The sequence below is a fragment of the Phoenix dactylifera genome, chromosome 2, assembly GCF_051530095.1.
Source record: "Phoenix dactylifera cultivar Ajwa chromosome 2, Ajwa_hap1_PhDact_Kaust_v1.1, whole genome shotgun sequence".
Taxonomy (NCBI): Eukaryota; Viridiplantae; Streptophyta; class Magnoliopsida; order Arecales; family Arecaceae; genus Phoenix; species Phoenix dactylifera.
Window position 1 is genome coordinate 58,652,579 of NC_143191.1, and position 15,767 is coordinate 58,668,345.

The 15,767-nt window shown below is 53.7% G+C and overlaps 1 protein-coding gene across 3 annotated transcripts; it reads right to left on the reverse strand.

The window, feature by feature from the left end:
- Window positions 1-3,222: 3,222 nt before the first annotated feature.
- On the reverse strand, window positions 3,223-15,635 carry LOC113463128 (uncharacterized). Of its 3 annotated transcripts, XM_089929305.1 has the most exons (3): window positions 14,079-15,634; window positions 3,729-12,857; window positions 3,223-3,642 (listed from the first exon to the last, which is right to left on the reverse strand). In XM_089929305.1, exons 2-3 carry the CDS (start codon window positions 4,384-4,386, stop codon window positions 3,587-3,589), a joined length of 714 nt encoding a protein of 237 aa, XP_089785431.1. In that variant the 5' UTR covers window positions 4,387-12,857; window positions 14,079-15,634; the 3' UTR covers window positions 3,223-3,586. The 3 variants fall into 3 exon arrangements, 1 of the variants encoding a protein (XP_089785431.1); XR_016399670.1 differs by lacking the exon at window positions 3,223-3,642 and having other exon boundaries at window positions 7,216-12,846; window positions 14,079-15,635; XR_016399671.1 differs by lacking the exons at window positions 3,223-3,642; window positions 3,729-12,857 and adding an exon at window positions 12,899-13,981 and having other exon boundaries at window positions 14,079-15,635.
- Between the last annotated feature and the right edge of the window lie 132 nt (window positions 15,636-15,767).

A 15,767-nucleotide genomic window follows, 5' to 3' on the forward strand; every position in this document is an offset into this window, starting at 1 on the left:
AAAGGGTGGCTCCACCCGGGGCGCCACGAAGTGGACCCCCGGGAGCGGTCGACGATCCCCGATCCCCGAAACGAGCGATCCCTCGACTAAGGTCGGGATGCCCCGAGGGTCGACCGTAGAGAACCAGACTCCCTCGACCTCGGAAAGCGTCGCAGGTCGGTAGAGCGTGCCCAGACCCGCCGACTTGACGAACGATCCCTCGACTAAGGTCGGGATGCCCCGAGGGTCGATCGTAGAGAACCAGACTCCCTCGACCTCGGGAAGGCGCCGTGAGGGGTGGAAAGGGTGGCTCCACCCGGGGCGCCACGAAGTGGATCCCCGGGAGCGGTCGACGATCCCCGATCCCCGAAACGAGCGATCCCTCGACTAAGGTCGGGATGCCCCGAGGGTCGACCGTAGAGAACCAGACTCCCTCGACCTCGGAAAGCGTCGCAGGTCGGTAGAGCGTGCCCAGACCCGCCGACTTGACGAACGATCCCTCGACTAAGGTCGGGATGCCCCGAGGGTCGACCGTAGAGAACCAGACTCCCTCGACCTCGAAAAGGCGCCGTGAGGGGTGGAAAGGGTGGCTCCACCCGGGGCGCCACGAAGTGGACCTCCGGGAGCGGTCGACGATCCCCGATCCCCGAAACGAGCGATCCCTCGACTAAGGTCGGGATGCCCCGAGGGTCGACCGTAGAGAACCAGACTCCCTCGACCTCGGGAAGCGTCGCAGGTCGGTAGAGCGTGCCCAGACCTGCCGACCTGACGAACTATCCCTCGACTAAGGCCGGGATGCCCCGAGGGTCGACCGTAGAGAACCAGACTCCCTCGACCTCGGGAAGAAGCCGTAAGGGGTGGAAAGGGTGGTTCCACCCGGGGCGCCACGAAGTGGACCCCCGGGAGCGGTCGACGATCCCCGATCCCCGAAGCGAGCTATTCCCCGACTAAGGTCGGGATGCTCCGAGGGTCGACCGTAGAGAACCAGACTCCCTCGACCTCGGGAAGCGTCGCAGGTCGGTAGAGCGTGCCCAGACCCGCCGACCTGACGAACTATCCCTCGACTAAGGCCGGGATGCCCCGAGGGCCGACCGTAGAGTCCCAAACTCCCTCGACCTCGGGAGGCACCACAGGTCAGCGAAGCGTCCACGGACTCGCCGACCTGACGCAAGATCCCTCGACCAAGGTTGAGGCGCCCGAGGTCCTACCATGGGGTCGGAAACTCCCTCGACCTCGCAGAGAGCTACGATTCAATAAAGCCTCGCCAAATCCTCTCAACCTCGGTGGGAGCTGTTGGGTCCGTGAGAAACCCGAGCCCCCCTTTAAGTCAAAATGGCTCCGGAGGTCGACGAGGAAAGGAGGCAACCTACTCCACCATGCGAAGCATAACTCCGAGAATGCAAGAGGTACGTCTAACTAGACGCCCTCCTTGTTAAATTTTATCTACATACTGCTGAGCGGAATCCCAACGTTGGAGTCTTATCTCGCCCCAAAGTCGGCCCTCTCCAATGGGTCGGCTTAAGATCGACCCCCTAACTACATTATGCAGGCTCCGTTCGTCAAATCTACGCAATCTGTACAAAGGCTTCATAAATTAGGGCCCAACTCGGCTCTTCTACGTAAACTCCGACATCTAGCTGAGAAAGTGGTCTCGACCACGAGTGTGTCAGCCAAACATGGATACCAAGGCAATTTTTGGAAATCCCAGCCTTGCTCACCGAGATCTCGGCAGAGTCCGAGAACGATAACTATGAAAGCCTTCGACGATGACTTACTTATTAGCCCGCGCTCCCTACGAGGGGTTCGGAGTTAAGTTCGGAAACCCGACTAAAATCTCCGAATAGCAGCAGGCATAGACCTAGTCCGGTCTTACTTGAAGGGCTAAGGCCCGACCTAGAGGCCTTGGGATTTCTCTAAAGGCTAAACGTGATGACTTCCACGATTCTTAGATCCGAGCTATGGGACTTAGAGGAATTTTCTAAAAAACCTAAGACTCGGAGCTCCTTTTGGTCGGAATGACTGGAACCCGAGAAGGCTAAGACATAGCCCGGGGAAAGGGGACAACTTCGTTAAGCAACCCAAAAACTAAGATGTGAAGTTAGAGGTCGTCGAGGCAGTTAGCTAAGGCTCTAGCCTCGTTCGCAACAAAAAAGAAAGACAAACACATAATGATGAAAGTGTTTTTCATTAACAGAAGGCCGAAGGCCGATTACAAAATTGGAGGTCGACCATTTAAGAGCCGACCTCGGATACAATGAAAAAGAAAGGAAAAATACGCTAAGTCCTAAGCGGCGGGAGCAACGTCCGGGGGGTCGTCCGGCACGTTGATGATCTCGAGGTTTTCAGCCGGCACAGGCTCGGGGTCGGGGGCAGGGGCCTCGGGTACCACCTCCGGGACGGCGTCCGTCTCGGCCGCCGGAGCCGCCTCTATGGTGCCAACCGCCTCGGCCACCCCCGTCGAAGGCTCGGTGGGGTCTTCTTCGTATATCCCCGCCTCGGATGTCAAAATGGCGGGGAGGGCTTCCACGTCGGACCCCAGGCCCAGGTTCTCCCTCGGACGGATCGTCGAGAGGTCGTATTGAGGGCAGTACCGGCGCATCTGAGCCCGGAAGTTCTCGAAACCTCGGAGGAACCCGTCCACTGTCTCCTCCTCCAACATGTCGCGGAACTCTTGCGACTCCTTGAAGAGCTCGACGGCATGTTCGGCTCGCTCGAGTGCCCTCCTCTCCCGGGCCTCAAGTTGCTCGATTCGGAGGCGGGAGACCCCGTCCTCATACCTGAGGGCCGCGACCTCGGCCTGGACCTCCCCTAAGCGCGCCTCCGTGCCGCGCAAGGCCGACCTGGTTAGGGCGTGGGCGGCCTTCTCCTCCTCGAGCCCCTCCGCCATAGCGAGGCGCTCAGCCTCGGTGGCCGCCCACCGAGCCTCGGCCGCGGCCAACGCCGCCTCCAGCTCGGCGACTCTTTTCTTGGCCAGCTCCAGCTGTCGGCCGAGCTGTCGGACTTCTTCCCGACACCCGTGGGCAATGAACGCCAAGGTGTCGAGCTCGAGAATATGCTGAAAAGAAAGAAGCGAGGGTATTGTGAGTTGAAAAGCACACAAGTACGCTAGTAACTCAAGGAAATTAAGAAGGAAGCTTACCCGGGCGGTGTTGCAGTAAGCGCTGCCAACGACCTCCTCCAGCGAAACATTCCGGAACACGGCCCGGTCCGCTGGAAGTACCGCACGCCGCAACATGAAGCGCGCGACCTCGGCATCCTGAAAGGCCGAGCTCCCCTCGGGAATAGGGGAGTCCGGCTCGACCGACTCCTCTCGGAAAGCCCGGGAAGAGCTTGGCACGACCGGGCCCGAGGTCCCGGAGCCGCTCGCTTCGGGGCCTCGAGCAAGCCCGGGTTCTGGCTGCTGCGGGGCCATGGACGACTCCCCCCGCTGGGCAAGGGGGGCAGGGCAGGGAGGGGCCGACGGGCCTGCATCACTAACGACCCGCTCCCACCTCGGGTCGGCTGCAGGGGCCCCCGCCTCGGGGCCACTCGTGCCGGCTGAACTGGAGGCGCCGTCCGACCTCGCCCTCTTCCGGGGCTGGGGCCTAGCTCCCCCGGCCTCGGCCTCTCACCTCCTCAGGCGAGAGAAAAGTGATGTGTTGCTGGTCGGCAGGCGGGGAATATCTGAAATCAAAATTTCGTCAAGTGTCAGACCAGTGACAGTAAAAGCAAAGAACGAAGAAAAAATAAAATAATGTAACCACCCTTACCCTCGGGGCGCGCCGAGCTCAGACCTACGCTCGCCAGGGCGTCCTCCCGCAGGAGCTCGGTCAGGTCGTTGCCCCTCCCGAGGGCTCGCACGGAGTCCAGGGTCCTCAGCTCCCTCCTCGAGGGCTCGGAGAGCTTATTGAGGGTCTTCAACCGAGGGTTCCCCCACCTCGGGTCGAACCCCCAAGGCGCCTCAGACGCCAGGAAGAAAAACTTCCCCTTCCACTCATGAATCGAGGAAGGGGCACCCTGGAAGAGTGACATACCGCCCCGAAAGGCGAAGTATAGCCACCCTGCATCCGCCGAGTTCTTCTTTAACAGAAAACACCGGCGGAAGAGGCCTACCGAGATCGGGATCCCGTGCCCGAGGCACAGGGACAAGAACCCGATTATGGTCCTCCACGAGTTCGGAGCCAACTGCGCCGGGACGAGCTGGTACTCGGCCAGCAGCTGGCTCACGAACTCGTGGGCGGGAAAGCGCAGGCCAGCCCAAAGTGTCTCGCGGTAGACCGCGATCCGACCTGGGGGCGGCTGCGTCACCCTGTCCTCCGGCCCCGCAGTTTCAAGACGAAACCCGGGCTGGAAGAAGAACCGGGAGCGGATCAGCTCCAACTCCTCCCTCGACAGGCTCGATCCCACTTCCTCAGGACCCAAACCCATTCCCACAGAAGAACGAAATAAAAGTTAAAAAGAGCGGAAAATGGAAGTTGGGGAGGAGAAGAAAAGAGGAAACCCTAGTGAAAACAGGGTGAAAACCTACTGGACATCGCCGGAAATCGCTCCGGGCACCGACGGCAAGGTTCGGTGGAGAAAGGAAGCAAGGGAGAAAGGCAACGAAAATAAGAAGCAGCCAAATAAGACCTTTAGGGCAACCTCGAGGGGTTTATATAGACCCCCCTGACGGCCCAGATCGATGGGGTCGGTTCCCATCCCCAGATCGGGTTGCGCCACGTGTCGACCTCGGAAGCCGAGGCACCGTATTCACTCCGGATTAATAAATCGGGTACGAAATCGAAGCGTTGTCCCATCGGGTCTCGGGGCCTCATCATGGGTCTGCAAAATCAAATCGTCTTGAGGAACGAGCGGACGCTGCCCCGCCCCCTCATTTAATAAGATCTGGGACACGTGGAGCCTCGATGTGGCCTCCACCTCTCCGGAATTGTGATCCAGTAATACGAAATCGGAAGCGTCCGACCTTGGGTCACGCCGCGTGTCCGTTTTAAACTCCGTAACGGCACGCTCATTAATGAGCGAGAAGCCTCAATTACGGGATTGAGGCACCGCCTCGACGAGCTCGAGGACCCCCATCATTAATCCGCCGTAAGGCGATCCTGGCGATTCAAGAGACGCCACCTCCACTTCAAGAAGCGTAATGATACGAGCTTCATCATAAGCTCACTGAATAAAGCAGCCTCGAGACGCCAAAGGGCGCAGGTTTCACCATGAAAGCTCCGAGAAGCGCAAGGGGGCGGACGAGACTCGCCCCCCAACCTCAGTGACAGACTTTACTTCCCACGTCCGAGCCCACAAGTCGTTCGAACTCGGAAGTCGGGGGGTAGTGTTGGGGGGAATAAGATTTTTTCCCAAATGACATAAATGCCCCTAAGAAGCCGTACAACTTCCGACCCCGGACGGCCGAAGTCGGCGTCCGACTTCGGAACGCCCGACCTCGAGACCTCCGACCTAAGAAAAACCCCGATGTTCGAGGTCTACTCTTGTCATCTACCTACTACGGCCGCGCGCCTCAGAGGTCTGGCCGAGGACCATACCCTGACGCCCCTCTGGCATTTATTACGCATGGTCGCTGTAACTCTCCGGCTTACTCCACAATAAATGCGGATCTCCGGCTTACTCCACAATAAATGCGGATCTCTGGCTTACTCCACAATAAATGCGGATCTCCAGCTTACTCCACAATAAATGCGGATCTCCGGCTTACTCCACAATAAATGCGGATCTCCAGCTTACTCCACTATAAATGCGCATGGCTCCTGTCATCTACGGACTCTCAGCTCTCCACGGCAAATCAGCCCAGCAGAGTCTAGTCAACTATGATAAGTCTCCGATCTCGGCCATACCTCCGACACCAATGCAATAATTCGTCTGACAGCGTGCTAGTTCGGGTTATACGACGCCCTCACCGCCGACATCAGGGCAATGATTCGCCTGACCATGCGCCGACCTGAACAACATGCCGAGCCGTACTACGGCCTCGCCCTGTTACATCGCAGGTAAACCAACCCCCGCCTATAAAAGGGAGCCTTGGCCTCTCAGGAGGGGGTTGGAAGATTGATATACTCTACAGACATTATTTATCTCCTTTTCGACACTATTTGCCCCCTCCCTGACTTGAGCGTCGGAGGGCCGGCGCCGGAAAACCCGGCCACCGGTTCGTGTGCAGGCACCCGGACGGAGGGCACCGCCAACTGACGGACCGCCGCTTCGCCACGAGGACCTGCCGCCCCTTCTCTCCGACCGCCCTAGACGGAGGACGCCGCTCGCCGACGGACCGCCGCCCCGCCGTGAGAACTCACCGCCGCTCCCTCTCCTCGACCGAAAACTGCCCCCGGGTCCAATTTCCAGCAACATAATCTATATAAATAACCATTTTAGGAAGATTCTTCGTGTAAGCATTTTTGAGCCCTTTTACTTCCTTGTATTGCTACTACGCCACTATTGCAACATTTTCATTATGTTCTAAAAATCCATTTTAGGCGTCAAATGATTTTTTACCATACACTCTTTGACAAGGGAGCTTTTTAATCTTTGCTGTTTCAGATCAAATTTGATATCCGAGCAAAAGTCTAAGAATGATCTCATCCGTCCAGCATCATATCGGGAGCGACCAGTATCGAAACTGCCATCATCCAAGCACAACAGTCGCTGCATCTTAGTCGGACCAATTTCAGCTAATCTTCATGATTTGAGCAGTTGATCGTTCGCGCACTTTAGCAGCTCAACTAGCATGGCATCTTATTCGAACCAATTTTCAACCACAATAAGATGCATTTTTTCATCAATAACAGAAATTTGCCTCCAAAATTCCGTGCCTGATCCAAAATACAAGTGCAAAATATAATTTCAGGCTTAAAAAATAACCTATTTATTGCCCCACAACGTGCAGTCGGTGGTGCGGATCAAGCTCCGGAACAATTGGAACCGCAATATAGCTGCATGCAAGTATAACCCTAAAAAATGGGCATACTCAGATAAGACGACCTAGAATGATCACATCAAGCTAGGGTAGAAATAAAAGAGAAAATGAATGGCAGCCACGAACCTGATTATCCTAACAAGTCCCTTTCATCAATGTCTCATTTTGTCTTCTTGATTGAAATATCTCGTTTTGTTTAACGTAACTTGCTTGCTTCATTCTGGCCGGCTGCATCTATGGATGGGAACAATCTTGTTTCATTAAGGAAGTGTTTCATTTAGAGGTATTATCCAGCTCTTTCGCACTTTTATCATTTTAATTATGGCCATCCTAAATTTTATATTGCCCTTCATAGGTTGGCATACTTGGAGTTGGATTGCCAATCATGTAAATTGATTGGGTTAGCTTTGTGTTATTGAATTTTAATCATACCAAATTTATACCCTTCTGTCATTTTGATTTTGTTTACCCTGGATTTTATATTGCCCTCCGGACGTTGGAGCAAACTTAGAACAGCAATCATGTAAATTGATTGGGCTAGCTTTGTACTATTAATTTTTTATGATTCAAATTTGTGCACTTCTGTCGTTTTGATTATGGTCATCCTAGATTTTACATTACCCTTCATACATTGGAGCAAACCTAGAGTTAGCTCACCAATCCTGTATGTTGATCAGGTTAGCTTTGTGTTATTAGATTTTTATCATTCAAAATTTGTGCGCTTTTGTCATTTTGATAATGGCTATCTTGGATTTTATATTGCCCTGCATTTGCTGAAGCAAATCTAGGGTTGTATCCCTGATGTAACTAAATTGGGTTAGCATTGTGTTATTAAATTTCAATCGTTCAAAATTTATATTTGAGATGTGTTTACAATAATGTTTGCAAGAAGTTTTGATTAAGTTAGGGCTTTGTTATGGCACCTTCTAGATTCTATACTAATTTTTTTGAGCTTTGACATTATTATTAGTTGTTGTTCTTTTGTTTGAGCTAGAGAGAGCTTTGGGCTACCCTATCCTTTTTATTCGTGTTCAGGCTGTATCCTTCGTGTGTGGATGAATGATTATTTTTTTTTTTCACATCATCGACCATTGGAGTGATCTATAGATCACAAAGCGCTCCAAATTTTATCATTCAACTATCTACATAGATCTTGAAGCAGCTTGTATGGATCCAACGACTATTCCAAAGAAGGTGAATTCTTTCTTTGCGCGAACGATGCACCCTCGTCCCCTCTGTCCACTAGAGATGGGCATCGGGCCATGCCGGACCCGGCCCGATCCAGGCCCACCGGGCCACAGACCAAACGGGCCGTGCCTGACCCGGCCTGTTACTAAACGGGCCGTGCCTGGCACGGCCCGCTTAACCTAAAGGCTAAGCCCGGCACGACCCTAGGCCCGTGGGGTGGCGGGCCATGCCGGGCCCGGCATGAGACGGGCCGTGCCAGGCACGGTCCGTCTGTCCAAAAAAAAAAATAGCTTCTGTTTCTAGAACCCTCCGCCGCTCCCTCGCCCTCCCCCTCCCCGACCACGACCCCCCCTCCGCCCTCTCCGCCGCCTCCTCCGGCTCCCTCCTCGTCGCCTACGGAAGCAAGATCACCGCCTTCGACCCCGCGCTCCGCCGCCGCGCCACCGTCCTCACCCACTTCCCCGCCGTCGACTCCCTCCTCGCCCTCTCCCCCTCCCTCGCCGCCTCTGACAGCCTCTCGGCGATGTTCAAGGTTGGAGTAAACTCCGGCGAGGTGTTCATGGCGGATTTGAGGAAACTTAGCGCGGAGGAGCCGTGGGTTTGCCTCGGCGATGCGAGGAAGGCGGCGACGGGGAGGAAGGAAGAGAGCGGGTGCCGAACCGAGAGCCACGGGAGGCAGGTGTTCTGCAGCAGGGGAGGGGAGGTGGAGATGTGGACGGAGGTGTTGATGGGGCCGTCGACGAGGAGCCGCGAGGATGGATTAAATGGGGAGAGGATCATGAGGAGGAATATGATGGGGAGGGCCAAGGATGGAGGAGTGAAGAAGATAACGTTGTTGGGGTTTGGGAAGAGTAGGATGGTGGGCCGTGCCGTGCTTGGCCCACGAATCGTGCCAGCCCAGGCCCTTATGGGCCGTGTCGGGCTCGGCCCGCGGGCCCGAAATCCTTAACCCAGCCCGACCTCTTTTTATGAGCCGTGCCTAGCACGGCCCATTACTGTAGCAAGCAATGCCCACCTCTACTGTCCACCCCGTCCACGCTGGGCAAGATCCTAGGACTGGCAAAATGATGGAGGCGGAAAACCTCGGTGATTGCGCAGCGGATTTGAACCCTGGCAATCATAGGTACAGTGATATTTTCTACCGTTCAAACCAATATTCCGTGGTGGTGCTTTGATACTGTCATTTGTTATTGATGCGGGATTTACACCCCGTCACCAGCAGAGCCCACACACTAGCCGAGCAGCAGAAGAGAGAGTGTCCCCCAGAAGCTATTGTCCGCTTTGGGTCCGATTCGGGGGTCGAGCGTACCCGAAGCCCTCCTCACGGCGCCTCACGGTTTTGCCCCACAAAAGGCGCCTCCTTAGGGAAGGGTGATTGAGCCCCCCATTATATGGCACAGACCTTCCCGCTACACGGCCGATGTGGGACTAAATTCGGGGAACCCCCCGTAACACAGCCCCCCCAGCGGGGAGGTCCTGTGCCCGGGTCGGCTCCTTGCTGGATAGGCGGAGGGCCGAGGCCCTCCTTCTAGCACCATCTGATGCGGGATTTACACCCCGTCACCAGCAGAGCCCACACACCAGCCGAGCAGCAGAAGAGAGAGTGTCCCCCAGAAGGTATTGTCCGCTTTGGGTCCGATTCGGGGGTCGAGCGTACCCGAAGCCCTCCTCACGGCGCCTCACGATTTTGCCCCACAAAAGGCGCCTCCTTAGGGAAGGGTGATTGAGCCCCCCATTATATGGCACAGACCTTCCCGCTACACGGCCGATGTGGGACTAAATTCGGGGAACCCCCCGTAACACAGCTGTTACTGGAAATTGGACCCGGGGGCGATCTTCGGTCGAAGAGAGGGAGTAGCAGGTTCTCACAGGGGAGCGGCGATCCGTCGGCGGGCGGCGTCCTCCGTCCGGGTGCCTGCAGATAGACCGGTGGCCGGGTTTTCCGGCGCCGGCCCTCCGACGCTCAAGTCAGAAGGGGGGGCCAAATGTATGAGAAGAGGAAGAACAGTGTTTGTAGAGTGCGGAATCTCCCAACCCCCCATCTGAGAAGCAAAGGCTCCCTTTTATAGGGGGGTCGGTTTACCTGTGATGTGATGGGGCGAGGCCATAGTACGGCTTGGCATGTTGTTCAGATCGGCGCACGATCGGGTGAATCATTGTGCTGATGTCGGAGGTGAGGTCGTCGTACTACCCGAGCTGACACGCGATCGGGCGAATTATTGCATTGGTGTCGGAGGTAAGGCCGAGATTAGAGACTTATCATAGTCGATTGGACTCCGCTGGCTGACTTGCCGTGGAGAGCTGAGGGTCCGTAGATGACAGGAGCCATGCGCATTAATTGTGAAGTAAGCCGGAGATCCGCATTAATTGTGGAGTAAGCCGGAGATCCGCATTAATTGTGGAGTGAACTGGAGGTTTGCAGAGGTCATGCGCAATAAATGCTGGGGCAGTGGCAGGATATGGCCCTTGGCCAGACATCGGAGGGGTACGGTCGTAGTAGGTGGCTGACAAGGATAGACCTCGGGTGTCAAGATTTTTCTAGGTCGGAGGTTCTGAGGTCGGATGTCTTGAGGTCGGACGCTGACTTCGGTTGTCCAAGGTCGGCGGTTGTGCGACTTCTTAGGGGTACTTGTGTCACTGGGGAAAAAACCTTATTCCCCCAACACTACCCCCCGACTTCCGAGTTCGAGCGGCTTGCAGGCTCGGACGTGGGAAGTAGAGACTATCATTAAAGTTGGAGGGAATCACGTCCGCACCCTTACGCTTCTTGGAGCCTTTATGACGGAACCTGCGCCTTTTGGTGCTTCGAGGTCGCTTTATTCAGCGAACTTATGATGGGGCTTGTATCCTTACGTTTTTCGAAGCAGCTGTAATGGGGGTGGCACCTCTTGGATCTCCGAGATCGCTTCGTGCGGCGAACCCATGATGAGGGTCCCTGGGCCCGACAAGGCGGCGCCTCGATCTCGTGGTCGAGGCTCCCTGCTCATCAATGAGTATGCCGTTCCGTGCTTCAAAATGGACACGCGGCATGATCTGAGGTCGGACATTTCCGATCTTGTATTAGCGGATCATTGATCTGGGGAGGTGGAGGCTACATCGGTGCTCCACGTGTCCTAGAGCCTTATTAAATGAGGGGAGCGGGGGTGACGTCCGCTCGTTCTTCAAGGTGATCTGATCCTGCGGACCCATGATGAGGCCCCGAGATCCGATGGGACAGCATTTCGATTTCGTACCCGATTTATTGATCCGGAGTGAATGTGGTGCCTCGGCTTTCGAGGTCGACACGTGGCGCAATCCGGTCGGGGGATGGGAACCGACCCTGTCGATCTGGGCCGTCAGGGGGGTCTATATAAACCCCACGAGTCTGCCCTAAGAGTTCTATTTGGTTGCCTTGTTTTTTCGCCGTCTCCTTCCTTGCTCCACCCTTCGACCAAATTTTGCCGACGGTGCCCGGAGCGATTTCCGGCGATGTCCCGTAGGTTCCCACCCTATACTAGCTAGGGTTCCTTTTCCCCCTCCCTCCCTTATCTTTAGTTTCATTTCATTTTTCTGTAAGAATGGGTCTCAGTCCTGAGGAAGTTGGGTCGAGTCTGTCAGGGGAGGAGTTGGAATTAATCCGCTCCCGGTTCTTCTTCCAGCCCGGGTTTCATCTTGAAACGGCGGGACCGGAAGATAGGGCGACACGGCCGCCCCCAGGTCGGATCGCGGTTCACCGCGAGACGCTCTGGGCCGGCTTGCGGTTTCCTGTTCATGAGTTCAGGACCTCCCCGCTGGGGGGGCTGTGTTATGGGGGGTTCCCCGAATTTAGTCCCACATCGGCCGTGTAGCGGGAAGGTCTGTGCCATATAATGGGGGGCTCAATCACCCTTCCCTAAGGAGGCGCCTTTTGCGGGGCAAAACCGTGAGGCGCCGTGAGGAGGGCTTCGGGTACGCTCGACCCCCGAATCGGACCCAAAGCGGACAATACCTTCTGGGGGACCCTCTCTCTTCTGCTGCTCGGCTGGTGTGTGGGCTCTGCTGGTGACGGGGTGTAAATCCCGCATCAGATGGCGCTAGAAGGAGGGCCTCGGCCCTCCGCCTATCCAGCAAGGAGCCGACCCGGGCACAGGACCTCCCCGCTGGGGGGGCTGTGTTACGGGGGGTTCCCCGAATTTAGTCCCACATCGGCCGTGTAGCGGGAAGGTCTGTGCCATATAATGGGGGGCTCAATCACCCTTCCCTAAGGAGGCGCCTTTTGTGGGGCAAAACCGTGAGGCGCCGTGAGGAGGGCTCCGGGTACGCTCGACCCCCGAATCGGATCCAAAGCGGACAATACCTTCTGGAGGACACTCTCTCTTCTGCTGCTCGGCTGGTGTGTGGGCTCTGCTGGTGAGGGGGTGTAAATCCCGCATCAGTTATATTCCCTGAAGAATATCGAGATCAATTGCTTTTTGATTGTTCATCACCAATTTCTAGTCTAGGTACAGATGTCTAAGTTCCGCAAGTAAGAAGAAGTGCTTTTATATGTAGAAGAGGGGCTGCTTTTTTATTATTACAATTGAGAAAGAGGACGAAGACCGGCATCTGATCTCCTGACCACTATTGCTGCTCCGCCGCTACTCAATTGCTACCGCACTGCAAAGTAGACCAAAAAGAACATTGGCGCTATTTCCAAACATTTGGCGGAGCAAGCAACAGCCTTGGAGTCGTAACTCGTAGATGGACCCGAACAAGGTAGCGATCGACAAGTGCAGCGACCAGGGGCGGCTCAATATATTTGGGGGCCTAAGGCGAACTCACTGAAAGAGACCTTTTTTTAAAAAAAATGATAAAAATATTTTAATAAATATAAAATACTTTAAAAACGGTCGAGATTCAAGAACACCCAGAATGCAAACTATTCAAAAACAATAAGATAAAACTAATCAATCTATAATTTTATATTGAAAGATAAGGATAACAAAAAAATTTAATGTTCCAATTAGTAAACCATGGTAGGAGAAATTTGTTATAATACTTTGTGACTTCTCCCCATGGCATGGAAACTGAGAGCAAAATGTCAAAATTTCAGCTAGAACCAATCTAAAACCTGTGCTGTTTTCGAATTGCCAAGTAAAACAAACTAATAGGGCTATTCAAACATTCTGTTTTCAAAAAGTATAAAGTTTAATTCTTTAAGCATGATGCCATCAGACATATTAAAATAGTTGAAACTGGATCTAAAACTATCAAACCAATGAGGTGAAATAAGTGATTTTCATATTTAAACAATAGTGTTTCAATACTAAAAAAATTCTACAATAGACTTTTTTTTTGGGGGGGGGGGGGGGAGCGGGGCGGGGAGGTGCGGAAGAAATTGAGATGCTATCTCCAAAGGAAAGATATACAGGAAAATATTGGGTGAATTCAAATAGTCTAGTCTTATGTTTAGTGGATGAAAGTAATTTTTGCCCCATGAGAGACAATAAATCTCTAAACTCCAATAAAAAAAGACAGAAAAAGGGTGTTCAACTTCTACTTGTTGACAAGGCTAGTGAAAGGAACTTGAGAATTGAGCTCTGCTTCTAATGCTAAGAGCACCAACACAAGGACAATGGCACAATGCAAGATATAAAAAAATAAAACTGAAAGAATCATTCTATCCAACATTCACCCAGAAAAGATAAGGAAGGCTGCTTGTAGATCAAATCAATAAGTACATTAGAAGCAAGGAAGCACCAATTTCAAGCAAGGCTGGACAAATGTTTCGGTGAGTTCCTATGAGGGAGGGGGAACCGGGGAAGCAGCATGATTTCAAGATCAGCATGAACTTGCAAAAGGTAATGCCACTCAAATAAATGCAGAATGTAAGTGTGATTATCAACTTCATGGCGCATGACCGAACTACTGCTGTAAATGGACTGGATTGACCTCAACGGCTCAACCAATAGACATCTAATGCCAAGACAAACAAACTACGGAATTAGGCACACAAATTTTCATAGGCATTTTCTCAAACATCTTTCTTGTCCATATAGAGAGAGAGACTTACAAGTGCAGCGGGCTGACGTGAAGAAGATGGGAGCCAGGGACTTAGGCCTCAGCGGACGAGAGAGAGGCAAGGAGGTCGCGGGACGGCGGGAGACAGAGGAGACGACCTCGCCGGCTCGCCGGCGTGGCGGCGCCCTTCGGCCCTTGTTGGTCACGACGAAGACGAAGACAGAAGAGGGTGGTCGGTGAAGCAGAGCTGCAGAAGAGGAGCTGAGAAGGACGATGAGGATTGAGGAATGAGGAGTGGAGGACCATGAGGATTTTAAAGAAAGGGACGATGGGCGAATGGCGATGGGATTGCCGGATTGGGATGGTGTCGCTGCAGAAGACTCACCCTCAGTCATCTTGTCGAGGGAGCCGTTGGCTCTACGAGAAGGGGGGAAGGAGTCGTCCGTTGCTTGTCTTGTCGGCTATCCATTGTCGTAGGCAGCTAGGCGCCAGGCGGTAGGTTAGTAGCTACTGCCACAGTGCCACTGCTGTGAAAACTGCGGTGCAGCGCAGCAGCAGGGTCTTCTTTGGGCAGCGACGCAGCGCGGCGCGGCGGCAGCAGGGTCTTCTTTGGGCAGCGACGCAGCGCGGTGCGACGGCAGCGGGGGGCTTCTTTGGGGCCGGGGGCCTTAGGCGACCGCCTCAGTCGCCTAGGGCTCGAGCCGGCCCCGGCAGCGACCAAGATGTTGGAGAAAGAGCTACCAAAATCCTTACAGGTTGAGAGGAAGGTGGTGATGCGCTGTTTATGTGGTACATTTCTTTAGAGCATTCCTTTGAACAGCTTCTGGGCGGCATGTTGAGAGAACTTGTTTTCGACAAAGTCATGGAGCATCATCCAACACATGCTATGACTGATATTCCCGAGTACAGCTATTGTTGTCGAACAATTCAGTTGCATTGATCGGACGGCTTTCATGGAGATTAGCAATTATGATAGTATTATGTTTGGTTTGGAAAGGAGACGACGGGCGGTGGATAGACATATGGAGTGAGCGAGAGTGAAGGCGGAGGAAAGGTGGCAGGTGCTACGCTAAGGGCAGGGAAAAAGGAGTCCAGGTGGCTGGCATTGGATCATGCTCAACGGGAGTAGAGTAGAAGCTAGTGGAGCTCCACCAATACAAGGTAGGAATGCGAAGGGGGGGGTTAAGGGGAGGCGTTGGGATAAGATACAGGGGGACGAAATGGAGGTGGATGTGGAGATGGTGATAGGAAAAGAAAAACGCAGAGAATGTCATAATTCGCGAGCTCATTTCATGAACTCGCGAGCCGTGGCCTTCTGATGGAACTTCTTTTCGAGCTGATTTTGTTTGCCTTACGGGTAAACTTCCAAGAAATCAAAGCATGGCCTGATTAACTGGAGACGTGAAGACTAAAACCACCCGAAGTAAATATATTAATCTACAAATTATGGAGGAAAAAAAAAAGGTCGAGCATTCACTTACAGTTAGCGTGAGGATGAGTTTTGGGAGGTGTAAATATGATCCTATGATTCCCTGAAGCATCTGGAAGAGGACATGTCGAATTTAGATCCTCTCATTGAACTATGAGAGATCTTCTAGCGCTCAGTCATAAGCCATTCGTGTATTGTATCATGGCTTGTGATTGAGCAAGCCAAGAAAAAAGCAGGACATGTATGTCTTCCGTCTCACTTAATCACAAACCATCGTACGATATGCAAACAAGTGAGTGCTGATCGAGCATT